General features: G+C 48.7%; 1 protein-coding gene across 1 annotated transcript in view; it reads right to left on the bottom strand.

The window, feature by feature from the left end:
- Positions 1 to 25,164, bottom strand: part of Dapk2 (death associated protein kinase 2) — a 108,764-nt gene extending 83,600 nt beyond the window's left edge. Inside the window, exons 1-2 of the mRNA XM_055597759.1 lie at positions 25,045 to 25,164; positions 18,010 to 18,107 (exon numbers count right to left, since the gene is read on the bottom strand). Coding sequence (XP_055453734.1) covers positions 18,010 to 18,101 — 92 coding nt within the window. The 5' untranslated portion in view covers positions 18,102 to 18,107; positions 25,045 to 25,164. The remainder of the gene's footprint in view (positions 1 to 18,009; positions 18,108 to 25,044) is intronic.
- Between the last annotated feature and the right edge of the window lie 1,090 nt (positions 25,165 to 26,254).

The following is a 26,254-nucleotide window of genomic DNA, read 5'->3' as shown; positions in this document are numbered from 1 at the left end:
ACCTACAGCATGACCTTACAGATGCATTTTCTCAATTGAGGTTCCCCCCTGTCAGATAACTACAGCTTCTGTTGAGTTGACATGAAACTAGTCAACACAGGAGCCACTCTCAGTAACCAATCTTGTGGACATGGGGAAAACATTCACGTTGATCCAGGCCCAGCCATTCTCTGACATGAGTCTTCAGAGAACTGAAGGCTCAGCAGACTGAAAGGGACCTTCAAAAACATCTTAGAGGCCAATGCTCTGGCTTTCCAAAGAAACGAGGTGACACATTCAAAGTCACCTGGAAATTTAGGAACAGAGATGGAATGAGATAAAATAGCCTCCTTAGGTAAATAAATAAATAAGCCAGGAGTGTTGGCTTTCTATTCGAGCATTTGGGAGGCAGAGGCAGGCAGATCTCTGAGTTCAAGGTCATCCTGGTCTACATAGCAAGATCTAGGTCAGTCAGAACTACTTAGTGAGACCTTGTCATACATATGTATATACATACATACATACATACATACATACATACATACTTTTTTTGTTAAGTAGAAGAGTGACTAGATGGGAAGAGGAGGGGAATCAGAAGACCTGAAGGGGGAACAGGAGAGGGTAATGAAGCAGAAATACGATACAAATACATTATATATATATATATATATATATATATATATATATATATATACATACACACAAATGACTGATATAATAAAACCTATTGTTATGTATGGCTATCATATGCTAATAAAAATACTAATAAATAAATGATTTCCTATGCCACATTATCACCCAAGGAGGCAACAGCTATTTCCCAAAAGTTACATCCAAGATGTCATGGGGAAATTTACACCTCAGCAGAGAAACAGGAACTGGGCTCTCAGGTAAGCTAATACCATTAAACAAAAATAACATATGACCCAGTTCAGGGAAGAGAGGTAAATTACCAGGCTCATAGAGCAGGCAACCAAGAGGCACGCAGTAAGTCTCAACCCCGAGAGGACAAAGACAGGAAAGGAGCAGGGACCCAACAGAAGAACAGATTTTTGTAGATTAACACATAGGTAAAGCAGTCGGATGGGGTTGGTCAGGGGGGCGGGGGGTTGGGGGGAAATGACACAACCTGGTGGTCAGAGAGCTGTGCCAGTGTCAATCAGGCAGGACAACAAACTGCCGGGCTGACCTGGAGCTCTGCCAGGCCAGCTCTTGCCTGCCAGGACCACACAGGAAAAAGGCAGCTTACTCAAGGTAGGAATTACCACCACCCTGGAAGTACAAGCGCAGCTAATCCCTGGGCTCTGTGGACCCTTTCTACAGGGCCCAGCAATTGGAGAGCAACAGGGAGCCAAGCCCTCTGTGACCACCAGGCCTGGGAGGGTGCAGGGGCAGAAGAGCGGATAGTGGCCTGTGTTGAGTACACTGACTCCGAAGGTCTCAGTCTTGATGAGGAAACAGGAGTAGACAGATGTAGTGAGCTGGCATTGATTCCTAAGGCATGTGTCCAGTGGCCTACTCCTAGAAAATGTTTATTTTTATTTTAGGATTTTGTTTTGTTTTATTTTGTTTGCTTGTTTTTCAAGTCAGGGTTTCTCTGTGTAGCCCTGGCTGTTCTAGACCAGGCTGGCCTTGAACTCCCAGAGATCCACCTGCTTCTGCCTCCCTGAGTGCTGGGATTACAGGTATGTGCCACCACACCCAACTACCCCTAGAAAATGTGGATGTGGCCGTATTTGTTAAGTCTTCCTAGATGTAATCAACTGAGGCTCTTGAGATGAGACCAATCCTGAATTAACACATAGGTAAAGCAGTCAGATGGAGTTGGTCCAGGTGAGCCCTAAACCCTGCGACAGTGATGCGGGGGTGGAGGGAATGGTTAGACAGGAGAGCAGCACATCCAAACACCCAGGGAAAGCACCAAAGATTACAGCCAGGCTCTAGTCAAGAAGGCATGGAAATGGACTCCCACAGAGGGAGACGCAAACCTGGCAACATCTTGATTTCAGATTTCTGACCTCTATAACTATGAGGGGATAGATTCCTGTGGCTTTAGGCCACCCAGTTGATGATCATTTGTTATAGCAACCTTGGAAAACTAATACAGCCAGAAAAAGAGGAGGGGAGGGCTCAGGGATTCTTCAGAGTTCACAGAGCCCAGGAAATCTGGCTGTTGATGACATCAGGCCAACAAGATACAAAGGTCATAACTGGGTGACCCTACCCCTATCCCCCCCCCGACATTAGCTGCCAACCAGCACAGTAAAAAAAAACAAACAAACAAACACTCTCACAGATTCTCTGCCAGAGACATGGCCCAGACCACGTACCCAAGCCCTGTCACACCTGACCCTTTCTCATTAGGAGCTTCCAGAAAACACTGGCACCATCCATCCTTCTCTGGTGGGTTACTCAAGGCTCATCATCATTGAGAGGTGATGTGGCTCAGCAAAAACTGTTCTGGATTGATAGCCAGCAGTACCCCAGGTTCAACCCTAGGGTGACTTACAGTATGAGTTGCATCTTTTCTGTCAAGTGATGTCAGCGAGTGCTGCCTCACAGGGTATTGTGGCAATTAGATACAGCACATGTAAGGTGCCCAGTATGTGCCTTCTAAACAGCAGGCACATGATTAAGTGCTAGCAATTATTATTGTCGTTGTTTGTATCATAACGAAAGTATCCCGCAGCAATGGCCTGAGTCTTCTTAGTCTCAACGCTACGGCAAATGCACAGAGTTACACAGCACAGTTTATCTCCAGGCACTCACTCAGCTGACACTGAACACCATGACTAAAAGCATCTTAGGAGAGGGGAGGAAAGAGTTTACTTCATCTTACGTTTCCAGGTCACAGTCCCTTATGGAGAGAAGTCAGGGCAGGGGCTCATAGCAAGAACCTGACACAGAAGCCATGGAGGAGTGCTGCTTACTGGCTTGCTCACTGGCTCATGCTCAGCTGGTTTTCTCAGACAACTGAGGTCCACCTGCCTAGAGATGGTGCTGCACACAGTGAACTGGACCCTCCCGCATCAGTCATCAAGACAGTGTCCTATAGACATGGCCACAGTCCAATACAAGCAAGTCCTCAAACAAAGCCCCCTCTTGCCAGGTGGCTCTAGGTTGTGTCAAGTTGACAATAAAAACAAACCAGCACAAGCACCTACTGTGCTTACTCAGCATGAGTACCAACTACGTTCACTCTTGTTCGCCTTCAAATCTCTTCTTCCGCAGTCGATAGCTGTGACCTCAGTCCCTAGGGCCTCTAACAGGTGTCCAAAACGTATTTGTTTTGTGAATGATGAATAAATAATGAGTCACTTGAAAATAATATCTTCCTCCTCTGTAAAAGGGAGCTAATACTTATCTCTCCATCTCACTGCTTCATGAAGCAAGTGAAAATCAAGCAGTAGCAGCCACCACAGAAGGTCTTAGGGCCAAAGTGCCACACTGGCTCCAAACTGTGGGTCCCGCTGAGCCTGGGCCAGTCGGTGAGTTATCTGTCACACTTGGCTGTGTGCAGAGGGCTCCCAATTTTAAGGCATTTTAAGGCAAGGCAACGCCTTAAAATGAATGCAAAGCTTCCTGCCTGCCTTACTTCTGATGCCTGAAGAAAGCCTGGCTCAGCTGTGATACTGTTTTCCCATAGGTGTGTGACTGGGTCCCTTAACCTCTCTGAGCCTTTCTGCAAATGCAGAAAAAAGATCTGAATGAGATGGTGCTTGTGCACAAGTTCTGTCAGTTCGACAGCTCCATCCAAAGGCAGGCTCATCCTTCCAACAACCACCACCAGAACCCAGGCATGAGCCTCAAAGAAGATTCAAACACCAAAGCTCCCTTCTGTTTTACAACATTAAAACCTTCCCATCATCAAATTACAAACTTCTACGTGGCCTTGCCAGAAAACCAAAAATATTCTAGCCACAGCTCAAAATATCCTGACCATTGGATAAGCCATTTTTTATGAGTACTGATAGGTTCTAATCAACTCGGCCACTTAGGTTAAAACAAACAAACAAACAAACAGGCCAGCCTCTACCGCAAAACAAATCCTTCCTCTGAAGAAAATGAACGAAGTGGAAACTGACTTTAAGTGATAAGAGCCTGCCCATGGTACTATGGGAAGACAGGTCCTTATCTGGGGACAAGCACTTTCCACTTACAATGTGCAGACAGGAGATTTCTCAGGGTAAGTCCCCGGCTCTGAGACAGGTCCCGTGCAACCAGAGTCAACAACCTCCTCAGACTCAGACATGAGCTCTACTAAGGCAGCTAAAAAGGCTGAACCATCTTAAGATTCCTTTGCTAGTTTAGTCAACCAAGTACAAGGAAAGCCAACAAACCAACTTCTGACCTCAGAGCCCTGGTGCAGCCCAGACAAAGGGCTTCATCGGCAAATGAAAGCCCTCCAGGCTGGCTGGACGGTACTTGAAAGGAGGCCACCTGCCCCACGGTTCCTATAGCCACACAGTGTGAACCAACCGGTGTTTGGGTAGTCCCACTGTTCAAAGGCTGACACACCCAGCCCTGCACTCAGCTGCCACACGCCTGCAGCCTGCCTGGGTCTCGCAGTTGGAGGATACCTGTTCTTCCACGGGTCCTCAACCCAGATGGGGGCTGAACACACTCCTTTGGTAGCTCGGGCTTCCTTCAGGCTTCTGTTCTCTAGTGTAAAACTGTGAACCATGTGAGAGGCAGCCTGGCCTGGCACAAAGTGCAAATGCTATGTAGTGGCTTCAGAGAACTGGCTGCCCAGGTACCCTCTTCCCTAGAAGGTAGCTGGAGCCTCTCCTACAAAATGTCTGTGGGGTTAGTAACAGCAAGAAAGGTACCTGGAACAATGCTAGTGCCTAATCAGTGATAATTATTCTAATGCTACTTCCAGCTCTAACCCTTACCCCAGTGTTCCAGTTTCTATGGCTGGGCCCTTCTCCATATCTGGCTACTCCCACTTCTAGTTCTCAAGTAACCACTTCCCAGTGTGCCCCGTGCCCAGGCCCTGCACGCTGACGGAGGACAGGCCTGGCAACCAGGAAGTGCTCAAAACATAGAAACTGCAATCCTGAAACCTGACATGATTGGAATTCTTTTCCCTACCACATTCCGCTTTTGTGGTTACAGATAGGCAGGTAAACACACTGAAACTAGGTTCTGTTACACAGACCTTGTGACTGCTCACTGCAAGTGCAAGACACAAAAGCACCTGGCAGATGCCGAAAGTTCCCTCAGATTCAGACTCTTTGGAAGAAAAATACTATTTCCTTGTCCAATTATAAAAGATATTATGTAAGCCAGGTATGGTGGTTCATGCCTTTAATCCCAGCACTAGGGAGGCAGAGGCAGGCAGATCTCTGAGTTTGAGGCTAGCCTGGTCTACTGAGTGAGTTCCAAGACAGGCAGGGCTACACAGGGAAAGCCTGTCTCAAAAACTAAAACCAAAAATAAATAAATAAGAGTTATGATATGATCATTGTAGACAGCATAAAAACCTGGAAAACAGGCTGGGAATGGCTCTGCCAGTAAAGGTAAAAGTGGGTAAAAGAGCTTTGGACAAGCCTGATGACATGAGTTCTGTCCCAAGGACCTACATGGTAGAATAAACTGACTCCTGCAAGTTGTCCTCTGACCTCCACACACACTGTGACAAGTGCATGCATGAAAACAGATAGATAGATAGATAAATGTATGTTTGTAATTTTAAAAAAGCAAATGGGAAAAGCATCTGATTTTTCTATGTGTTTGTATTTTTTTTTTTTTATGTGACATTCATCTTAAAACTAACAAATGAGTCAGAGAGCCAGCCAGCCAGTGATTGTGCATGGAAGGCTTTCTCGTTCTTTTCCACTCTAAACAACTTGCTTGTTGGGGAGGGGAACCCTCCCATTGCATAACTGCATCTTGTGCTATCAGGGGTGGGTGAACTTCTCCCCTCTGAATGAGTTAATGCAGTCATCTCTCCTTTTCACGTTCACACCACAGTGTCAATATTTACCACGTTGCTAAAACAGGCACTGGTCACAGACGCGATGCCAAGTCACCTTGTCTAATCACGGCAGCCGCAGTCTCGGTGGCACCCACAGGCTTTACTGTACCACAGGCCACAGCCCCAGGACAGTGGGTCTGACCCTCTCTGTGCAGGTGGCTGCTGGCCAGCAAGGATGCTTCACATGAGCATGATATGCTGGGAGTGCCAGAGAGTACTTCAAACATGAAGAAACTATCGAGTTTGATGGCGCGCTCAAGAGGCAAAGGCAGGTGGACTGGTATGAGTTCAAGGACACTCTGGTCTACATAGTGAAATCCTAGAGAGAGAGAGAGAGAGAGAGAGAGAGAGAGAGAGAGACTCCTTGGAGGGAAAGGGCCTGCCTAAGCACATGCAGTCTGGAACCAAATCCAGGGCTCTTCTGCTCTATGTAAAGCTCTCCATCATCTTGTCTCAATGAGCCCGTCAACACAGCTGAGAAGGCAACAGAATATACCTCACTGGACCTAGATAGTAGGCCAAGTTCTCTGCTCTGAGAGGATCCATTTCTCACAAGGGTCTTCCCAGAGTGGCCTGGGTTCTTGCAATAATGACTAGGGTGATACCATGGTACCCTCAGTTCTCTAGCTGGCATTAAATCATGATATTTTAGATTTTTTTACATTTATTATTTATTTGTTATGTGTGATCTTACACACGTCACAGCATACATGTTGAAGTCAGAGGATAACGTGCAAGGGTTGGTTCTCTCCTTCCACCACATGGGTCCTGAGGGTTGAACTCAGGTCTTCAGGCTCAATAGTAAGCACCTTTATCCACTGTGCCATTTGGCAGCCCCTCACTCATATTTGTATTATGCATCAATGACAGAAAGATGCCTCCCCAGGGCAACCCCAGTCTGCCCATTGTTCCTGGAAGACAGTCAAGAAATACAACCACTGGGTAATTCAAGGGAGTCCAAGGTTTAGAGGAAAATAGCTACAGAAAAGAAAAGCAGGAGGGTCATGGTTTGGGGGGAGTCCTCCAGCAACAGGACTCTGGAATAAGGTCTTTTTCTCAAGGGCACCTTGGGAAACAAAAGGAACAAGTTAAAAGGTGTTAGGATTTTGAAACCAAACCTGCTTCTGGTTTGCCTAGTAACCTATGATGTCATCATGTGTCGTACGCCAGGTGGACACACCTGGAAGGCGTGGTTACCTTGCCCCTTTAAGGAACCAGCCCAACATGTGTTCTCTTTCATGGTCCTTTCTCTCTTGGTCTCTCTTGCTCCTGGCCTCTTCTCTCTTGGTCTTCTCTCCTTTCTCTATCTGGGTACCCCTTTTTCTCTCTTTCCCCCCCATCACACCCTTCTCTCCCCTCTCCTCCTCTCTCTTTATATCCACCTAATAAACTACTTTCATATAGAAAATCTGTTGCATGCCTAATCATCATTATTTAATTTGTCCCATAACATTACAAAAGGGACAAGTTAAGGTGACTTTTTGTGACACTGAATATGCATGTTTCTGTGAAGTGCTGAAGAAGTGGAAAACATTAAGGAACCTCGAGAGAGGAGACTTGTACTCAGCTCCTGCTTCTGCCACCGAAATGACATACAACCCAAAGGGGAAGTACCTTAACCAAGGACACATAAGGACACATATTGATTAGTAAACTGATATCTGAACCAAGTTCTTCATTCCAAGTCTATGGCTGATGGCCCAGAAAACACCTTTGAGTCTATTCTTCCAACCCTTGGATAGCCCCAAGAAAGCCACAACCCTATAGGTCTGAGTATCTATAGCAACAGATTTCTCTTCTTCCTGCTCAGAGGGGGGCAGGCCCTGCCTACAAAGGGAGGCCCCCAGTACCCTACCTCCCGGAGAGAAGGCACTTCCAGCTGAGTCCAAAGAACCTGGTTCTACCCAGGGTTAAAGAAACAAGTCAGGACAAGGGTCACCAGGCCCACACCAGTGCAAAAAGATGTTGCAATGCAGGATGACCCTGAGACACTGCAAAGAGCACAAGTAAATATTCTAAATAGCCAGAGGATGTCAAAGAGTTCTGCATGCTTACTGGTTGGCTCTGTCCCCTCCAGACAGGAAAACAATGAAGGTCCTGGAACACGGCCTTGAGGAAATGCCTCCCAGGATCTACCTCTACCTTCTCCTGGGTACAGACACAAATCCATAGCCCAAAGGAGCCTGTGACTGCTCCAGCCCACGTGTACTGAATGCCCAATGTAGGTATGTCCAGCTACCTACTAGAAATAACAAGGACACTAAGCCTAATGCTTGGTCCTGTCTTCAAAGGGCTCACAGTCTGACTTTGAAAGCAGCTTGTGACAGTGATGCCTGAAACGCAAACTCTAAGGGCCATGAGTGGGTCTCTGAAGAGGAACCCATGTGGGGTCTCAGAGGGAACGGAGGTGTTTATACAGTGTGAGGGCTGAGAGAAATTAGGAAGGGGATACAAGGACTAAGAGCAGAAAGAATCAGGAGAAAAAGAACAATTCATTAAAAGCCTCAGGCGGAGCAATTGGAGTGAGAACTATATTAGGTTGATCTGGATGAATGAGGTGGTGGGCTAGCTACATCACCTCCTTCAGTCTAGCAGCCACTTTCTCACAACACTGTCCCTGTGGTTCCGACATGTGGCCACAGATGACAACCATCATGCTACATGTATCAGCCATAACCTCATTCAGTCCTCGGGAGAAGGATGGATTCAAACCTTGACCCGATAAAGTACATAGTATGTATTACTCTTCTCATTTCACACATGATGAAAACCAAGGGTCTGAGGGATGAAGCAACTTGCCCAAACTCACACAGGCCACCAGGAGTAATGCATACTCAGGTTCAACCCTTGACCTTAAATGTCCAATACTTGGCCACATACTGGAGATGGTAGTTCAGCTGCCCCACAGACATAGTCTAGCATACAAACTTCCCTGATGGGAAGGGACACGGGGAACTACAGAAGAGTGTGGTAGATCCAGCGCCTCTTACCTAGGGCCTGGAGACCTTCCAAGCCAGCAAGAAGTCTTATAGAGGCACTCACAGACTCCAGAAGAACCCCATGTCAGGGTTCACGTGAAATATCAGTCATGTCTCCAAACCCGACAACTACTGTAGGTACCCCACTTTGAGATAGGTTTTAAAGGTTATTTTTGCTTTATGCATAGGGCCCTTGGTGGCCGAAGAAGGCATCAAATCCCCTAGAACTGGAGTTATAGACATTGTGGGTCACCATGTGGATACTAGGATACTACTCTTACCTGCCCAGCCAGCTCTGCAGCCCTAGATGGGTCTTTAAACCTCACCCTCTCAGGAAAGAGACTGCTACTCAGATCTGAATCCATGACCTTCTGTTGACATGTAGCCATATCCCCACTCATCTGGCCTCTCTGTTCTCTCGGGCAGAGACTGGGTCCTTGTGACTCTTCTTCCTCATCCATAAGATGGGCATAATGGCTTCCTACCATCCACTAGCCCCATACAGGGACAGTCAAGATCAAATGCAGCAACAGAGGAAAACTGCACAGTCCAGCTCTTCAGAAACAACCGTCCACCTCTTAGGATAAAGGTGTTGATATCTGTGGTCACCTGCTGGGCACTTTTCACCTACCAAGCTATGTCCTTCAAATTTTCAGAAAAAGTGCTGTTTGGAAAGATGCCGAAAGCAGTTATCCATCACCTGCTAATGGAGGTGTAGGATGCCATTGTTCAGGGATCATTGTTCTGTTGGGTTTGTTATTGTTGCTCCTGATGGTGGTGGTGGTGGTGGTGGTGATAGTGCTTGTATGCGTGTGCGTATGTGTGCATGGAGGCCAGAGGTCAGTACTGAGTTGTGCTCCTCAGGGGCCATCCACCTTGCATTGTGAGTACTTTACTGACAACTATCTCCCCAGCCTGAGAGTTGGCTTTTTTTAAGGAAAAATTTTCAAAGTACCTTTGAATCTACAAAAGAAGACACTGGGTGTGATGGCACATGCCTGTAATCTCAGTATGCAGGAGACAGAGGCAGGAGAATAATGGATTTAAGACTGGTCTGGGATACACTGTGAGAGCCTGACTCAAAAATAAAAGAGCCAGCCAGGCAGTGGTGGTGCACACCTTTAATCCCAGCACTCAGGAGGCAGAGGCAGGTGTATCTCTGAGTTTGAGGCCAGCCTGGTCTACAGAGCAAGTGCTAGAATAGCCAGACTACACAGAGAAACCCTGTCTAGGAAAAAGAACAAAAGAAAACAAACAAACAATCAAACCAAAACAAAAGATCCAGTGTCCATGCAGAGAAAGGTTGTAACAACAGGATCAATTGCCTAAGTTTGGATGGAAGGACCAGCCCCTCCCTGAAAATAGCAGGATTCACCTGAGTGTGCTGTGGTTCTGAAGAGGCTCCTATGGACCCCGAAAGCCTGGGGGCAATGAGAGGAACAACAGATGAGGGGGCCTGGAGGCCTCTGCTCACCCTCTTCCTCTTTTGCTGAGACCTGTTTATAACCTGCTTCCTTCTCCTTGGCTGTCCACATAAGGAGATCTGCTCTGTAAACAGTCAGCTCTCCTGAAGGGGAACAGGAGCAGGCACATTTTTCTCAGCAAAGGGCCAAATGGTAAATATTTGAGGCACTGGGGAGCAAAAAGCAAGATCCATATGACTAGCTAGGTGTTATATAACATGGGAAAAGCAAAGCTTCTGCAAGTATTTAAGTGTTATTATTCAACATACACTAAGTAACTGAGTTTTTTTTTTTTTTTTTTATTGGTTCCCAGATGGAAATAGGGGTACAGATAACATTTTGCTTGCTTAGGATTCTAGGTTGGAGTTCCCTACCATCAAATACACTGGAAAAGTTTACTTGTAAAAACCTATCCTAGCTGGGCATGGTGGCACACACCTTTAGTCCCAATGCACAAGAGGCAGAGGTAGGTGGTTCTCTGTGAGTTCTAGGCCAGCCTGGTCTACATACTGAGTTCCAAGCCAGCCAGACTGACAAAATGAAAGTCTCTCTCTCTCTCACATTAAATTGAATTGAATTAAATTAAAAAACCTATCCTAAAGTCTTAGGGTTTCTATTGCTGCAGTGAAACATCATGACCAAAAAGCAAGCTGGGGAGGAAAGGGTTTATTCACATAGTTATACTTCCACATCACAGTTCATCACCAGAGGAAGTAAGAAAGAAACTCAAGCAGGGTAGATCCTGGAGGCAGGAGCTGACACAGAGGCTACAGTGGGGTGCTGATTAAAGGCTTGCTTCACATGGCTTGCTCAGCCTGCTTTCTTTATAGCACCACGGACCACCACCGGCCCAGAGTACCACCCACAATGGGCTGGGTCCTCCCTCGCTGGTCACTAATTCAGAAGATGCCTTACAGCTGGATCTCACGGAGGCATTTCCTCACCTGAGGCTCCTTTCTCTCTGATTACTGTTGTTGACACAAAAACCCAGCCAGTACACCTACCTATTTGACCTGTCACACAGGTCAATTCAAATGTTTTGTGTAGGACTGTTGTTTTCTGGCCCCTGGTTTAGACAATGTGCAATGAAGTTCTTAGGGTCCGCTTTGAGACTGGGCAATGCTGAAAGGCTGAAGGCTGTGGCTGTCCCTTTGTAGGAGCCCTGGATGGCAGGGCCTAGATGGACCTCTACCTGCACTTTAGAGCCCTGGGTGCTTTACTGCAGATTAGTTGATGCAAGGGGGAGGAGAGAGAGCTCACTCCCGTTTCCTCTCAGAAGCACCCCTCGAGTACCCACTCTCCCAAAGGCACTCAGTCTGCAGGCGTCCAAGCAGACCCCTGGGCTCCCAGGACCATGCATCCCTCCTGCAGCTGGGGAAAGGAGCAGCAGCACCCTTGCCAAGAGCTCTGCCCCTGGTCCTCGAAAGCCTGCCAGAGTGCCCTGCTTTCATCATCTGTGAAAAAAGAATAATTGTACGTGCCCTACCTTCCTTGCTGTGGCCAGGACTTCACATTAGCTATAAAATGTAATGAAATTAAAGAGAACTATTATAGGAGAAAGCTAAAGAAATAAAGACAATGACGTTTACAGTTAAGGGGAAAGTAAACAAGGTTTTAACTACTTGAAATTCCCAATGGAAAAATCTTAACATTCCTTCACAGAACTCTTTAACTGTTACAAACACACACACACACACACACCAGTGAGTGAAGTGTTGGGAGATGCACACTTGTTGGAGGCACTGCACACGGCTTAATATTTTTCCTTTCAACCTCTAAGCAAATCAGTCTTAACTCTTGCTTTGGTATGCCACCTCTGGGGACACACCCGGCAGAAATAATGCCAAGGGAGAACACTGAACAAATGAGTTCACAGAAACACTCTTACTTTTGGGATAAAAAAAAAAAAAAGAAATGCTAATTGAGAATGTTATAGAGGAGAATGGAATGAAGTTAATCAACCCATACTTAGTTTTTTAAAGGCCAGCCTTTAAAAAATACCAGTATCACATAGTTCAAGATTAGAGATGCTAAGAGCTGTGACAAGGAAACGCTACAGGCAGTCCTGCACTGGCTCTTATAGAGCAGGGAGAAGAACTACAAGGAACACTAATGGGGGTGGCAGGTGGCTCAGCTGGCGGGGTGCTTGCCTCCAGTGCACAAAGCCGTGGGTTCCAGCCTCCGCACCACATAAGCCAGGCGTGCTGTAACCTCACCACTCAGGACGTAATGGAGGAGGAAAGATCAGAAGGTCAAAGCCATCCTCAGCTAAGCACATTCAAGGCTGGCCTGGGGTCTATGACATTCTGTCTTCAGGGGGAAAAAAAATCCCTAATGGCAAAGTCAGGCAACGTGACATGTACCTGTAATCCTACCACCTGGAAGACAGAGGCAGGAGGGCCAGTTTGAGACCAGCCTGAGTTATACAGCAAAGTCAAAGCAAGCCCATCACCAGCCCTACAAAACAAAAACAAAACACCACAAATGGAAATGCTGACATAATTAGAATGAGAGGGATTGCTTAGAGTATTAAATGTCCTGGTGATAAAAGAGGATGTCAATGTCCTTAGGAAATACATCACGAAGTGTCATGGGATGAAGAGCCATTATGTCTGCAACCACTTTCAAACGGCTCAAAAACAATGACAGACAGAAATGTACACACCCATAGCCTCAGGGGGTAAAGGGCAGAGAGAGAAGGAAGAAAGGGGGAGGGGTGTAAAAGATGATAAAAGTTGGGATATCTAGGGCAGGCAAACTAGCTTAGCAAGTAGGGCGCTTATCCCCAAACCTGATGGCCTAAATTCAGTCCCTGAGACACAGGGACTGTGTCAGTTGTGTCTCAGTTGGAGGAAGCCAACTTCCGAAAGTTGCCCTCTGACTTCCACACATATACACACTGTGGTGTGGCGCAGGCTCCACTCCCACACACACAGGAACAAATAAGTAGGTGAATAAGCAAATGTGGCTTGCTGTAAACATAGCTCAGTAGCACTTAGTGCTCTAGAGAACCAGAGTTTGGTGCCTGGCGCCCACAATGGACAGCTAGCTCACAACCGCCTCTAACTCCAGTTCCAGGAGATCTGATACCCTCTCCCAGTCTCCACAGGTACACACACACACACACACACACACACACACACATAAATAAATAAATAAATAAAGATAAGTCTTTTGAAATTTAGGTGATATCTAGGTGAAAGTTCACAAGAGTTCCATTATTCATACAATTTTCTTCTATTATGTTTGAAAATTGAGTACTCTGGTTATACAGGAAGGAATTTTTTTTTTAATGAGTCAAAAAAAAACCCCACAAAATCTACATGCTGACAATAAACAAACAAACAGAAAACAAAGTACATCTGTAAATCCTGGGTAGATGGTGATGGCCTCAATGACCCCTCAGGAGAACCTCTTGGGTCCTCACAATGCAAACTGGGTTCCACGAGACCCGCTCATGGGGGGAATGATTTGCATGTTTGCTGAGCTTCCCTCTGACCAAAGCAGGCTCCACTCAGCCACTTTGTTTGAGTGGCTTTGTGCTTTGTTTTCCTCACAATGGGTGATGAACAGGCCCTTCCCTCACCAGGACTTCTGTCATCCAGGACTCTGCAGGCAGCCCTGGCTCTTCACTCTGTTTTGCTCTTTTACCCAAGCCCAGGCCCACCACTCCTGAGTCCTTGCTTTATGGCTGCCTTCCCTCACTAAGAGCTCTGGGACTCAGTCATGAGAAGGCACCCCTCTCAAGGCAGTAGCTTCCCCCTCTGAATGCCTATTACATGTTTTTGGGGTAACAGGAAGCCACTGCACTCTACTGGGCCGTTTCGCATCCATCTGGCTCATAACGGCCTTGATTTGTTCCATAGGACAGGTGCTCCAAGAGACCCCTGGACTGGAAAGCCCCCATCTACTGTGGTGCTGACAGGACCAGAGGTAGAAATGCCATGTTCGCACCTCAGCATCACACCCCTGGTGCCGTAGAAGCAAGAAGAGGACATCAGGTCGCCTAGAACTGAAGTTACAGACAGTTGTGAACTGCCTTGTATGTGCTGGGACTTGAACTCAGGTTTTTTTTTTTAATAATTTTTTTTTTATATTAATCACAGGTTTTTTACTTTGTATCCCAGCCATAGTCCCATCCCTCATTCCCTCCCAATCCCACCCTCCCTCCCTCATCTCCTCCCTGCCCCCTTCCGAGTCCACTGATAGGGGAGGCCCTCCTCCCCTTCCATCTGACCCTAGCTTATCAAGTCTCTTCAGGACCAGCTGCAATGTCCTCTTCTGTGGACTAGCAAGGCTGCTCCTCCCTTGGGGGAGAACTCAGGTTCTTTTGGAAGAACAGCCAGTGTTCTTAACCTCTGAGCCATCTCTATAGCACCCTAGAAGTATAATTTTTAATAGTGAGGGGAACAGAATGGGCAAAAACAAATCGCAGAAGTTTAAAGAAAACCTTTGGCCTTAGGTTCAGTGTGGTCTGATGCCTAAGACAGGAAACCAGATGTAGACCTGACATCAAAGACAAACATGAGTTAGGCCTAACTTCAGCTGGCCTCTCCCAGCTGCTCACTCCTCTTTGCCTTCTGGGCCACCTTAGCTCTTGGAGGAATGTGAACCCATGCACAAGCGGACACCGAGCAGGAGGGGTTTGTGCAAGTGTTGTCAAGATTACAGGAAGGACTCAGAAATAAAAATAGCTGGTGACTGAATACGCTGTTGTTGTTGGGGTTTTTGTTTGGTTTTGGTTTTGGTTTTTCAGACAGGATCTTACTAGGTAACTGACCAGTTGGCTTCCAACACCCAGAGATCCCCTTGCTGCTGCCTCCCAAGCACGGAGATGAGGGTGTGTACCATGCACCTGGCTGTTTGTTTTGGAGCACAGAAGTCTTACTATGTTGCTAACATTGGCCCCAAACACTTTCTCTCAAAGACTCACCCCCGCAACACCAAAAAAAAAAGAAAAACAACTACGTACCTCCTATTCTCTCCCCCTCCCCAGAAGCATTCAAAAAAAGGAAAATGGTTTTGTGTGGGGGTCGCTATGTTCCTTTAAGGCTGGGACCCCAGAAAAGATCACCAGCCCCCATCTTTATCCCGTCACACGTGCAGTCTGTGGTTCTGGAAAAGCCCACAGTATTAGCCTCCTGTATAAAGCGATGGGTTAAACAGTACTCTCTTTATGAGCTCGGCTCCGGTCAGTATTCCCCTGTTCTGCCCAACTGGTAGTTAGGAAGGCTGGGAGAGGCCAAACTATATAAGCTAGCATTTCTCTAAGCACTCCAGAGAGAGTAGGCAATCTCCAGCATTGTGAGCAGGCCAGAGCAGAAGCTGTGTGCACAGCCAACTATCCACACTCGGCCCCAGGGGCCAGAGCTTGGAGCGGCCTTGCTCACCGGCCCATTTTAAATATATCTCTCATTATTCTCCCTTAAGCATCCTGTCCTCTCCCTTCGTATCTGACCTGACCATGACTCACCCTCTGTAACCCACTTGTTTGGTGCCTCTCTACATCAATAAATTACAGACAGCGAGAAGACAGGACACAAGCTTTCCTTCCCACCGCCTCAGGCGATGCCTGGCGCCCAGTAGGTAGGTCCTCAATATGTCAAGTGGCGTGGCAAAAGCAGGACTAACCTCTTCACAAGCTGGTGGCTGGAGGCTTAGAGCTCCGAACAGTCACGTAGCATGCATGAGGATCCTGGGCTGGGACCCCCAGCACCTCCTAAGGAGAGCAGCTCTAATTCCAGCCCAGTCTATAGCCCCCTTCAGGACCCTTCTCTACCTTGAACTCGGTTACAACTGTCAAGTGGGGATCCTGGAAGAAGAGCTTTTAATGACCTGACCTCCAGCCAAGTCCTCACATGTCTGACCTCTCCACAGCTCCCAGTCTCTGCTGACTCTGCCAACCTTTGGGGAGGGAGGGTCCCGGCCCGGGAGGCACACACAGCCTTCACACTCACAGTAAGGGAGGGCCTGAAAACCCCACTGACTCCTAGTTCTAATAGCTCACATCCAACGTGGTAGAAAGGCAAGGCAGGGGGGGAATGACAAGAGTTCCCCAGGAAGAGCCTCTGTATCCTTCCCCAGGGGCCCTCGCCCAGGCAACTTCTCAATTTCTCTGTCCCTCAGACTCCAGTCCAGCCTGGCCTTGTGATCAAGCATGCCTCTAGCCAGGCTGGAGTTCCAGAAGGAACACAGTACCTTGCTCATCATTGCACCCATGGCACAGAACACAGGTCAAGGCGAGGACATTAATTCAAACACCTTTGGCAGTTCGCTGCCAGGAGAGACTGTTTCCCGGCTCGGGGGTGAGGGGTACAGAAGGGCCTAAAGCAAAGAGACCCTGATTTTCCATTCGGAGGCAAGCTCCAGCAGAGCACCCCGAAGCCTCTGCCTTCTACCCTTCTCACACACCTTTTCTAGGTCCAAGATAAATAAGCAACAGAAGTCTGAGGGCCCTGGGAGTCTGTGGACATTTGCTCCCCCACCCAACCAGCCTGCCAGGTCAGTTATTCCCCTGACCTGTGCCCAACCCCCACCCCCACTACCTCTCGTCTTGGAATAAAGTTCCCTGGCATTGTTCTATTTGCCTTTAAAACAAAGGATGTGAGAACCGGTGTTAATTCAACAATTCTAAAGAAGGCAAAGGCCTCCTGTTTTACATGTCTGGTCCCATGAGCGCCTTTAACAGCCCATAGTTTTGCTCTGCTAGGTGTGTGAAGGGCGGAGGTGGAGTGCCTTGGGGAACACGTTTGAGTGTGCAATGCTTTGCCCACAGGAGAGAACAGGACAGGTGTGCAGGGACAAACTGGACAGGTCAGGACCTTCACTTTGTTTCTTGTGTCAACAACTTTAAGAAACTTGCTTAAACCCTGCTCCACCATCTCCTACGTGTAAGACCAGGGTGAAGGTAACTTCCATCCCTGACATGGCTTTGAGATTAGGACTTTGGGATTGGTGTTTTGTAACCACTAAAATCCCATCTAAATAGCAACCGCTCTTAGAAATGGAAGCCCAGGGGTTGGGGTGGGAGTGGGGGTGATGGGGAGGGGTTTCAGAAAACCCAGCTTCTCCCCTTACAAAATAGTGACTTTGAGATGACAAGATTTAGCACAGCCCTGCTCTGGGCTGAGCAAACAGGACAACTCAGATCCCGGAAACTTCCTGACAAGGCTGGTGTGGCTGTTACTCAATACAAATCCCCTTTTGGGAGGATTACTTCACCTCCCATTCAGACTCCAGCTTTAAAAAAGAAACCCCAGGGAACCATGGAGAATCCCAACAGGACACCAAGAACAAAAACCAACATGCCAGATGCCCAGCCAGCCTGGAAAGGGGGCTTTGAAATTGAGGGGAAAAGTGCCAAATGTCTTGGAGATTTCCCATAGCTGTCAGTTAGAGTGCAAGGGAAAACACAGCCCCCAGCCGTGCACAGCTGCTGCCGTCATGACGTCAGAGATGAGCTCTGCAGAGTCACCCTGAGGATGAATAAACCTCAGGCCTGTTTTGAAAGCTTCCCAACAGCCCTGTGACAAGACCAGCTTTACAGCGCTAATGGCCAGGAGGAGGGTGGGTGTGTCCATCTTACACACCCTCTCACAGAAGCTCTTACCTCCCCAGCTCTTCTCCGATGTCATAGAAGTCCTCCACTTTTTGCTGCTTGAAAGTCTCCATGTTTGGACTCCTCATCGGGGCCTGGACCATACAACCCTGAAACGGAAAGAAACCTAAGCTTGGAACGCCCGTGCAAATTAGAACAAGCCTGAGTCTGAGTTCGAAGAGCAGCCAAGTGCAAGGGAGAAAAACAGCTCAAGTTGCCCACAACCTTGATTCCTTAAGGATGGGTCTGTGCGAGCCTCTGGCCTGAGGAGGAGAAGGATGTATACCCTTGGTTCGAAACCTGTGGGTCGAGACCCCATCGGGGTCATGTATCAGGAACCCTGTATATCAGATATTTACATTACGATTCATGATTAGCAAAATTACAGGTATGAAATAACAACAAAATACTTTCATGGTTGGGGGGGTCACCACATCGTGAGGAACTGTATTAAAGGGTCACAGCATTAGGAAGGTGGAGAACCACTGATGTACAATGTTTTATGTCAACTTGACATCAGCTAGCGTCGTCTGAAAGGGTGGGGGCCTCAGCTGAGAAAATACTCCCATAAGACCTGGGGAGGCCCAGCCCATTGTGGGTGGTGCCATCCCTGGGCTGGTGGTCATGGTTTCCACAAGAAAGCAAACTGAGCAAACCATAATAAACAAGCCAGTAAACAGCCCCTCCACGGCCCATGCGTCAGCCCCTGCCTCCAGGATCCTGCCCTGTTTGAGTTCCCATCCTGACTTCCTTCAAAAATGAACAGTGATGTTGAAGGGTAAGCTGAAGAAACCCTTTCCTCACCAAGTTTCTTTGGTTGTGGTGTTTCATCACAATAGTAACTCTAAGACATATAGTTTTTATTCCTTTCTTAAATGTTATTTATATTTGTGTGTGTATGTTTACGGATATATGCACACAATTGCAGGTGCCAAGCAGGCCAGGAGAGGATATCAGCCCAGGAGCTGGAGTTACAGGCAGTTGTGAGCCATTCCGAATGTGCTCTGGAAACCCAACTCAGGTCCTCTGGAAAGGCAGAAACAGAGCAAGAGCTCTTGCTTGCTGAGCCATCTCCCCATATCTATTATTTGGTTCTTCTTAATTTTTCTCCTGTCTTTCATTTTTGACACAGGGTCTTGGATGAGCCTGTGCTGGTATAGCACTCATTGGCTGGCCTCAAATTAGCAGTAATTCTCTTGCCTCAGCCTCCCCAGTGCTGACATTACAGGCATGTACCATCACACCTGTCTCCGACTTGTTAAGGAAATAGAAAAAGAGCCCTTCCTGCTTGTTCAGATCTGTCTGAGGAAGTTCAGTGAGAAACAGAACCATGGGAACTTCAGCTACTTGTTCTAAGTTCAGCTCTACTGAGAAAAGAGGTATTTGCAGCTGAGAAACTATGACCCCAGAGGTGTCTATAGCCAGGAATCTATGACCCCAGCACTGCCGGGCAGAAGAATTGAGGATCCAAGGGCAGCCTGGACTAAATGGTGAAACCCTGTCTCAAAAAGTCAAGAGCAGGGCTGGAGGGATGACCGGAGAGTGGTTAAGAGCACTGGCTGCTCTTCCAGAGGACCCAGGTTCCACTGCCAGCACCCACAAGGCAGCTCACAATCATATGTAACTCTCGTTCTGGAGGATCTGATGCCCTCTCCTGGCCTCAGCTGGCACTGTGCGCCTGTGATATACAGACATACACAGGCAGAGCACCCCTACACATAAAATAATATGTTAACGCCAAAATCTGGGAGTGCAGCTCTGAGGGAGAAGATTTGCCCAGAACAAAGCCCAGTTTTGCCTTCGTAAATCATTTAAGTTACCTCTTAGCTTTCCCATCTGTAAAATGGGGCCAGTACTGTAAAATCAATTTCAAGTCATGAGATTGTTTTGTGAATGATTAAGCGCTGTGGAAAGACAAGGGATTAGCATGACCTCAGATGGCGAGTCTGAACGGAGTGGTAAACGCTCACTCATCACCTCACAGGGAACACGGGTAGGGATGGTGTGACAAATTAAAACAGCACCAGGAGTCAGAAGCCTGAGGTGCTTGGTTCCAGTGCTACTCACATTTAGCTCCGTGACCTCATCGCTTGGCAGAGGAACCCAGTTTCTTCATCTATGAAACATGGCTACCTCTGCCGGCACAGGGCAGTGTTCACCACAGGGAGCCCTCAGTGTGGGACGTGCAATCCCCTTTCCCAAGGAGCTACCTGGGGGCCACACTCTGAGAGTAGGGCCCAGTTACAGAGAAAGGACCTGCTGCCGATGGATGATGGACGCATCACTCAAGGGTCCTTAATGAAGGGCTCTCAGCCCATTTTGATTAGCATGGGCAGCTGTTCTTCTGCCTGCCAATCAAATGCCAAACACATGACCCTGAGAGGCGGTCCTCTCTCGGGAAGGGGGAGTAGAGGGAACTTCACACAGGACAGGCCTCACCAACATCAAGAGACTGGGGCTGTTCCGGACTTCAAGGGATGTGTGTGTGTCTCCTTCTCACAAGCCACAGCTCCATTACCAAAATGCTCCCTCCTTCATCTCTTCCTTCAAAGCACACAGATCCCTGAGACACCTCCCCCCCTACCCCCGACAGAACTGGCCTAGCCCCCAGGTCTCACTTTCATAGTCAATTGCCTGTGAACACTCATGACTCTTCATGTATCTTCCTTCTTCACGTCCACTGTGCAGCCAGGGAGGGCCTGAGTGTTCACAGATACTAAAAAGAGCAAGCCTAGATATAGGACCAGGTTGGTATGGATTTTCCCTGTCACCCATAACAGGCTGGCACCCTTTCTCATCCTCAGCCCCCTCATCTGTAAACAGGGACACCCCCATAATTCCTAACATCGACTTCATATACCAATGTGGGGATCCATTGGGGGGGGGGAATGTAAGATACTGCAAAGTAAGGAAGATGGTTTTATTGTTACTTAACTTAGCCGAGGCCGCTATGTCTCTGCTTCCCACAGCTATGAAGACAACCAATTCAATTCTGTCCTCAGAAAAAGATTTTGGGGTCCCCTTAGCAAGTTTGACTCTACAAGAACTGGAAATTGAACCTGTGTTCATGCTCACTAACCCTGCAGGCCTTCAGAAACCAACACTCTTTCCAAATAAACCATTCATTCGGCTCTTAGAGGAGGACACCAATCTCACACAGAGAGGTAAAAGCAGAAAACCCCTCAAAAATTTCTTGGCAGGAACATGAAGCATGGTCCCAGAACAGCCATGAGCTTCCCTTTTGTGGGACACCAGCTCCATTTGCCATCAAGAGCTGAGCTGGATTCAAAGAAGCCCCGGTTTCCCCAGAAAAAAAAAAATGTCCAGGGATGGAGGGAGGGGAAGAGAGCTCAGACAGAGACCCACACCCCAGTCCACATATCCTACATTACAGCCACAGAGGACTTTCCTGTCCTCCCAGTTCCCCTGCCACATCACTCCTCCAGAAGGGCTCTTTCCACGAGAAACCCACCCAACAGCGGCTCCATGCCCTCAGGGTCTAGTAGCCCAAGCACCACTTCCTATGAGGCTCCATGACTCCTTTCTTCTCTTTTCAAATTCTAGAAAACCCTCTTACTGAGCTTAGGTTAGAATTTTCTCATTTGGGGTTCATAATCTGTGCCTGTCTCAAAAAGAAAAACAAAGACACTGGAGAGACGGATCCGTGGTTATGAGCACTGGCTCTCGAAGAGGACCTGGGTTCAATTCCTGGTGCCTCACAACTGTCTGTAGCTGCAGTTTCCGGGGAGCTGGCAGCCTCTCCTGGCTTCCACAGGCACCAAGCACAAATGCGGTGCCTTACATGCAGACATACATGCAGGCAAAACCCTCATACACATAAAATAACAATAAATTTGGAAGAGAGAGAGACGCAGTCATGCACGCTTGGATTCAAATCCCAATCTGTCACTTACAACCACTTTGCCCTTAGCTAAGCACAAGACAGCTATTCTGAGCTTCAAACCAACGTCCATGGAGCACAGGGCTAGTCAACCCTGCTGTGGGCGAGTGCGTAGAGCAACCACAGCAAACCAGACTGCCGGGGGGGGGGGGGGGAGCACACACGCTGGGAAAAATGACTCTGAATACTATGGAACCATTTCTGTGACTGTACTGTGAGAAACATGTGCAGCTGTTTTCCAGAATGGTCCATGCAGCAACAACTAAAAATTGAACCCAGCCAAATGCCCATCAATGGAAAAATGGATAGAGCCGATGAATACACACACACACACACACACACACACACACACACACACACACACACAATTGACTATACAACAGTGTGAATTAGTGAAGTACTTCACAAGCATGAAGAAAAAAAAAACAGATCCTACAAAAAGATTGTAAGCTGCTTGATTCAATTTGGAGAAGCCTTATGCACAGAACTGAGGATCTGTCTCAGGTATTGGTTAATGTATGTAGCCTGTATGAAGCCCTGGCTTCCATCTCAGCACCAAATGCACTGGGTATGGTTGGCACTCAGGTGTAATCCCAGCACTCAGGAGGTGCCTTGAGCTTCAGGCCAGTGTGGGCTGTAGCGTAAGACCCTATCTCCAAGAAGAAAAAGAAATGGGAACATAAAAGTGCTCGGGACTCAGTCTGCAGTTCCCAGCAGTTTCCGTTCAGTCTGCAGAGTGCTTGCCTAGCAGACACAAACCAGCCCTGGCTTCCATCCTCAGCACTCCCTAAACCAGCCACGGTGGCTCATACCTATAATCACCCTGCCAGCTGGAGACAGGGAATCAGAAGTTCAAAGTCATCCTCCGCCACACGATGAGTTCAAAGCTAGCCCGGGATAGATGAGATCCTGGGGCGGGGTCAGTAAACTAATATCACCTTTATTTTTCAAACTGTTTTTTAGATCTATTTCTATGCATATGGTTGCTTTGCCTGCCTGTGTGTCCATGAGCCTCATGTGTGCAGTGCCCAGAGGACGGAAGAGAGCATCAGGTCCTCTGAACTGGAGTCACAGGCGGTTGTGAGCCACCATGTGGGTCCCCTGGGAGAGCAGCCAGTGCTGTTAACTACTGAGCCATCTCTCCAGCCCCATAATAAAGATCTATTTTATAAGTAAGATGGCCTACGTGAAGTGCTTTCGGAGACTCATGAAGGCAAAGGGTGTAACATTTGCCCTCTCTCCCCTGGTAGTAGCCGATATACAGCTGGTGCTCTAAAAATGGTGATATGCAGTTAGTGCCCTGGCCTCTTTTCTCAAGGCCACGACTCAGATACTTTGCTATCAAGTAAAAACACCTATGGCACCTTATCACCCTTCTGTAACACCTCCACAAGATCCACTTGGATTTTAACAAATTGTCAGAGTCAGGTACAGCAACTCTAAGGTAGAATTATAAGCACCAACTTTGAAAAGCTGAAACCACATATCAGAGGCAAGGGACATGACTACAACTTTTGACCAGAGGCTCAGACTACCAGCTCCAGACATTCCAAAGATGACACCCAGGTGGGTGTCATTCTCCCAAGGGCCCCTGGGAACTCACCTTCCTGCCCATGGCCTGAGTACCAAGCACCACTTTAGGAAGTAACACAAACTTCCTAGGACCCCACAGGAAGGGACCTCATGGATACCTTTTCCGTTTAAACTCTTCCTTGGAAGTCAGAAGGCTGAGGAAGTGGGCCAGAGCACTTCCACTGTCCCTGCTGTGAACGGGGGTTCTGGGTAAAAACTCATCTCAAAACAAAAGTCTGAACCCACTGAGATCTAGTCTAACTCACTTGTTGGACAAAAGGAGGAATCTGAGATTCATACAGGAGAAGGGACTTGCCCACCATCAACCCAGCTAGGCCATCAAGCTTCCCAGGGATTTTTTTTGATAGTTATGCAACTCCACCAAGGGTGGCTCAAGATTGGAAAGCCAGGGGCTTCTGGGAGGACAACTCCAAGGTAAGAGAAGGTGCTCATGTCTGGAACCCACCCCACACTCTCTAAGTCTCCACTGCTGGTCAAAGCTCATTCACCGTGCAATGCTCTCCCACCTTACCCGTTTCTGGTAAGAGAAACCAGGCTATGGCAGGAACAGGCAGTGGTTTGGCGCGCGTGGGGTGGGGGGGTGGGGGATGGGGTGTTACACACACCCACACACACACACCCATGAAGAATCCTCAGAGTAGGGCTCTGGGGAAGCTGCCAGCAGAAGGGAGGGGACTCTAGCATCACAGAACCTTTGGACAATCCCTGATAAAGAAGCTGAGGCTCAGAGAGGGTCAGCCTCCTGACTGAGTTGACATGAGAAAAACTCCATCTTTTGTAGAAGGTTCAGCTTCTTTGGGACAGCCGGATTGTCTGCCCCCACACCTAGCAGAATGGAAGGCTCTAGGGGAGTGCTGGCTTTTATTCCTGCCTGCAGGAAGCTTGTCACTGGCAGCAGATACCCACCCTTTCCCGACCCCTGTTCAAGCCTGTTAGGAGGCTATCAATGCCATCACTTTAAATGCCAAAACCTTAACAGCGGGTGGGTGGGGAGAAAAGAGGGCTCTGAACTGAACTCTGAAGCAGTCAAGGTGCCAGCCCCTCTTCGTCAACAAAACTCCCTAGGATGCCAAGGCGGTTGGGAACCGATGTCAAAAACCAAAAGAGCTGCCTCCAGCTGCCTTCAGATTCTAGAGGTCAGGGAGCAAGGAAGTGTCCCTCCTCCACCTGCCCACAGCTCCATAGGCCACACTCGAGCTTCATTTCTCAGGAAGCAACCTCCTTAAGACAAGGTGGGGAGGAGGTGTGAGCCCACAGAGGCTGCGCTTGTCTCTCTCATACCCCGGACCGGTCTCCTTCGAAGGCGCCAAACTTGATGCATGGTTGTTTCCCTTCTCCTGCCCAGGTGCCAGGCCTCTGTCCGTCTCCCCAGCCCGGCACCGGGATCAGAATGCCAAGCTTAGGAGGCACCCCGAGGAAGCAGCGTGCAGACTGGCCTCCCGGGGCCGCCACAGCGCGTAAACTACAGAAGGGCCATATCCTCGACAGGCAGGCAATGCCCGGCCACCCCAGCCCCTGCTGCCGTCGAGCCCCGTGGCCCAGGCGCTACTCACGGAGAGAGGCTGCGCTGCATGCGCGGCGGGCAGGACAGGCACCGGGGCGCGGCGGGGTGCACGGCCAGAGGCTCCGCTCTGCTCCCAGAGCCCGGCGTCCGCCAGCAGAGCCTCGGCGGAGCCGAGGGGGCGGAGCGGCCAGCCCCGTCCCAGGCGCCGGCTGGAGGTGCGCCCGGGACGCTCGGCTCGGAGCTCGGCGCGCCCCCTGCTGGAACCCTCGCGGAACCGCCCCCAGGTGAGGGCTGAGATGCTCAGGAGACCAGCAGATTCCCTGGTCCTTTCCCACCCGTCTCTCACAGGCTGTGCCAGCTGGAGCGAACCAGCTTGAGTGAACGGATGATCCACGCACTACACAGCCTGGCACAACTGCCCAGAAAATACTATTTCTCTGTCCTTTGTCCCCACCCACGCACACCCTGAGTAAGCCCCACTACCCCAACTCCCAGCTCCGGTATTCCCGGACTACCCAAATTCCCCAGGGACCTCACCTGCTTTGATCCACGTAGGGGCAAAAAGTTCTCGTATCCCCTACTCATCCCCAACCCAGCTTGGAAGTTGCCCGCGTTTGCCCTTTCCGCCAGCCCTGGCACCATTCCTGAGTGCGGCCCCTGTAGCACCGTTAAGCCTGTGAAGTCTTCTTTCTTCCTTCGGCCAGAAAATATCAGAGGAGAAAAGAAATCGCGTGGTAGCCTTGGTGGCTGGAAACCAAACTAAAGCCAAGTGTAGTGGTCTCAGTTCAAGATCGGAGGCCTTTCAAGCAAGGAAATAAAGGCCACCACCTAGAGTACTCAGCCCCAAGCACCGCGACGGCTGTGCGGTCAGTTTGGCTGGATACAGTCACTTAGGAGATCGGTAATCCTCTGGTCGTGCCTGGAGGCATTTCTAGACTGAGTAACCTGAGCTTTGGGGAGACACCCCCCCCCCCAGATGTGAACAGCAATATTCTATGGGTCCAGAACTTTGATGGGGTGGGGGGACGACACAGTTCATAGTGAGTGCCACCCTGCTCTGATCTTCAGCGTCTGGGACAGCCTCAGGGAAGATCCCAGGCCTTCAAGTTTGTGAAGACAAACCTTTAGGTTTGGGCGGGTTCTAGGGTTCTCCTCAATGAACAGAGTACCGGCAGTCACCTCTCTCTCTCCCTCCCCTCCCGTGTGTGTGTGTGTGTGTGTGTGTGTGTGTGTGTGTGTGTGTGTGTGTGTGTGTGTGT

Source organism: Psammomys obesus, unplaced genomic scaffold (genome assembly GCF_907164565.1).
Source record: "Psammomys obesus unplaced genomic scaffold, mPsaObe1.curated_primary_1811, whole genome shotgun sequence".
NCBI classification, from domain to species: domain Eukaryota; kingdom Metazoa; phylum Chordata; class Mammalia; order Rodentia; family Muridae; genus Psammomys; species Psammomys obesus.
The sequence above is the reverse complement of the archived record's forward strand: the minus strand, read 5'-3'. Positions and strand labels throughout refer to the sequence as shown.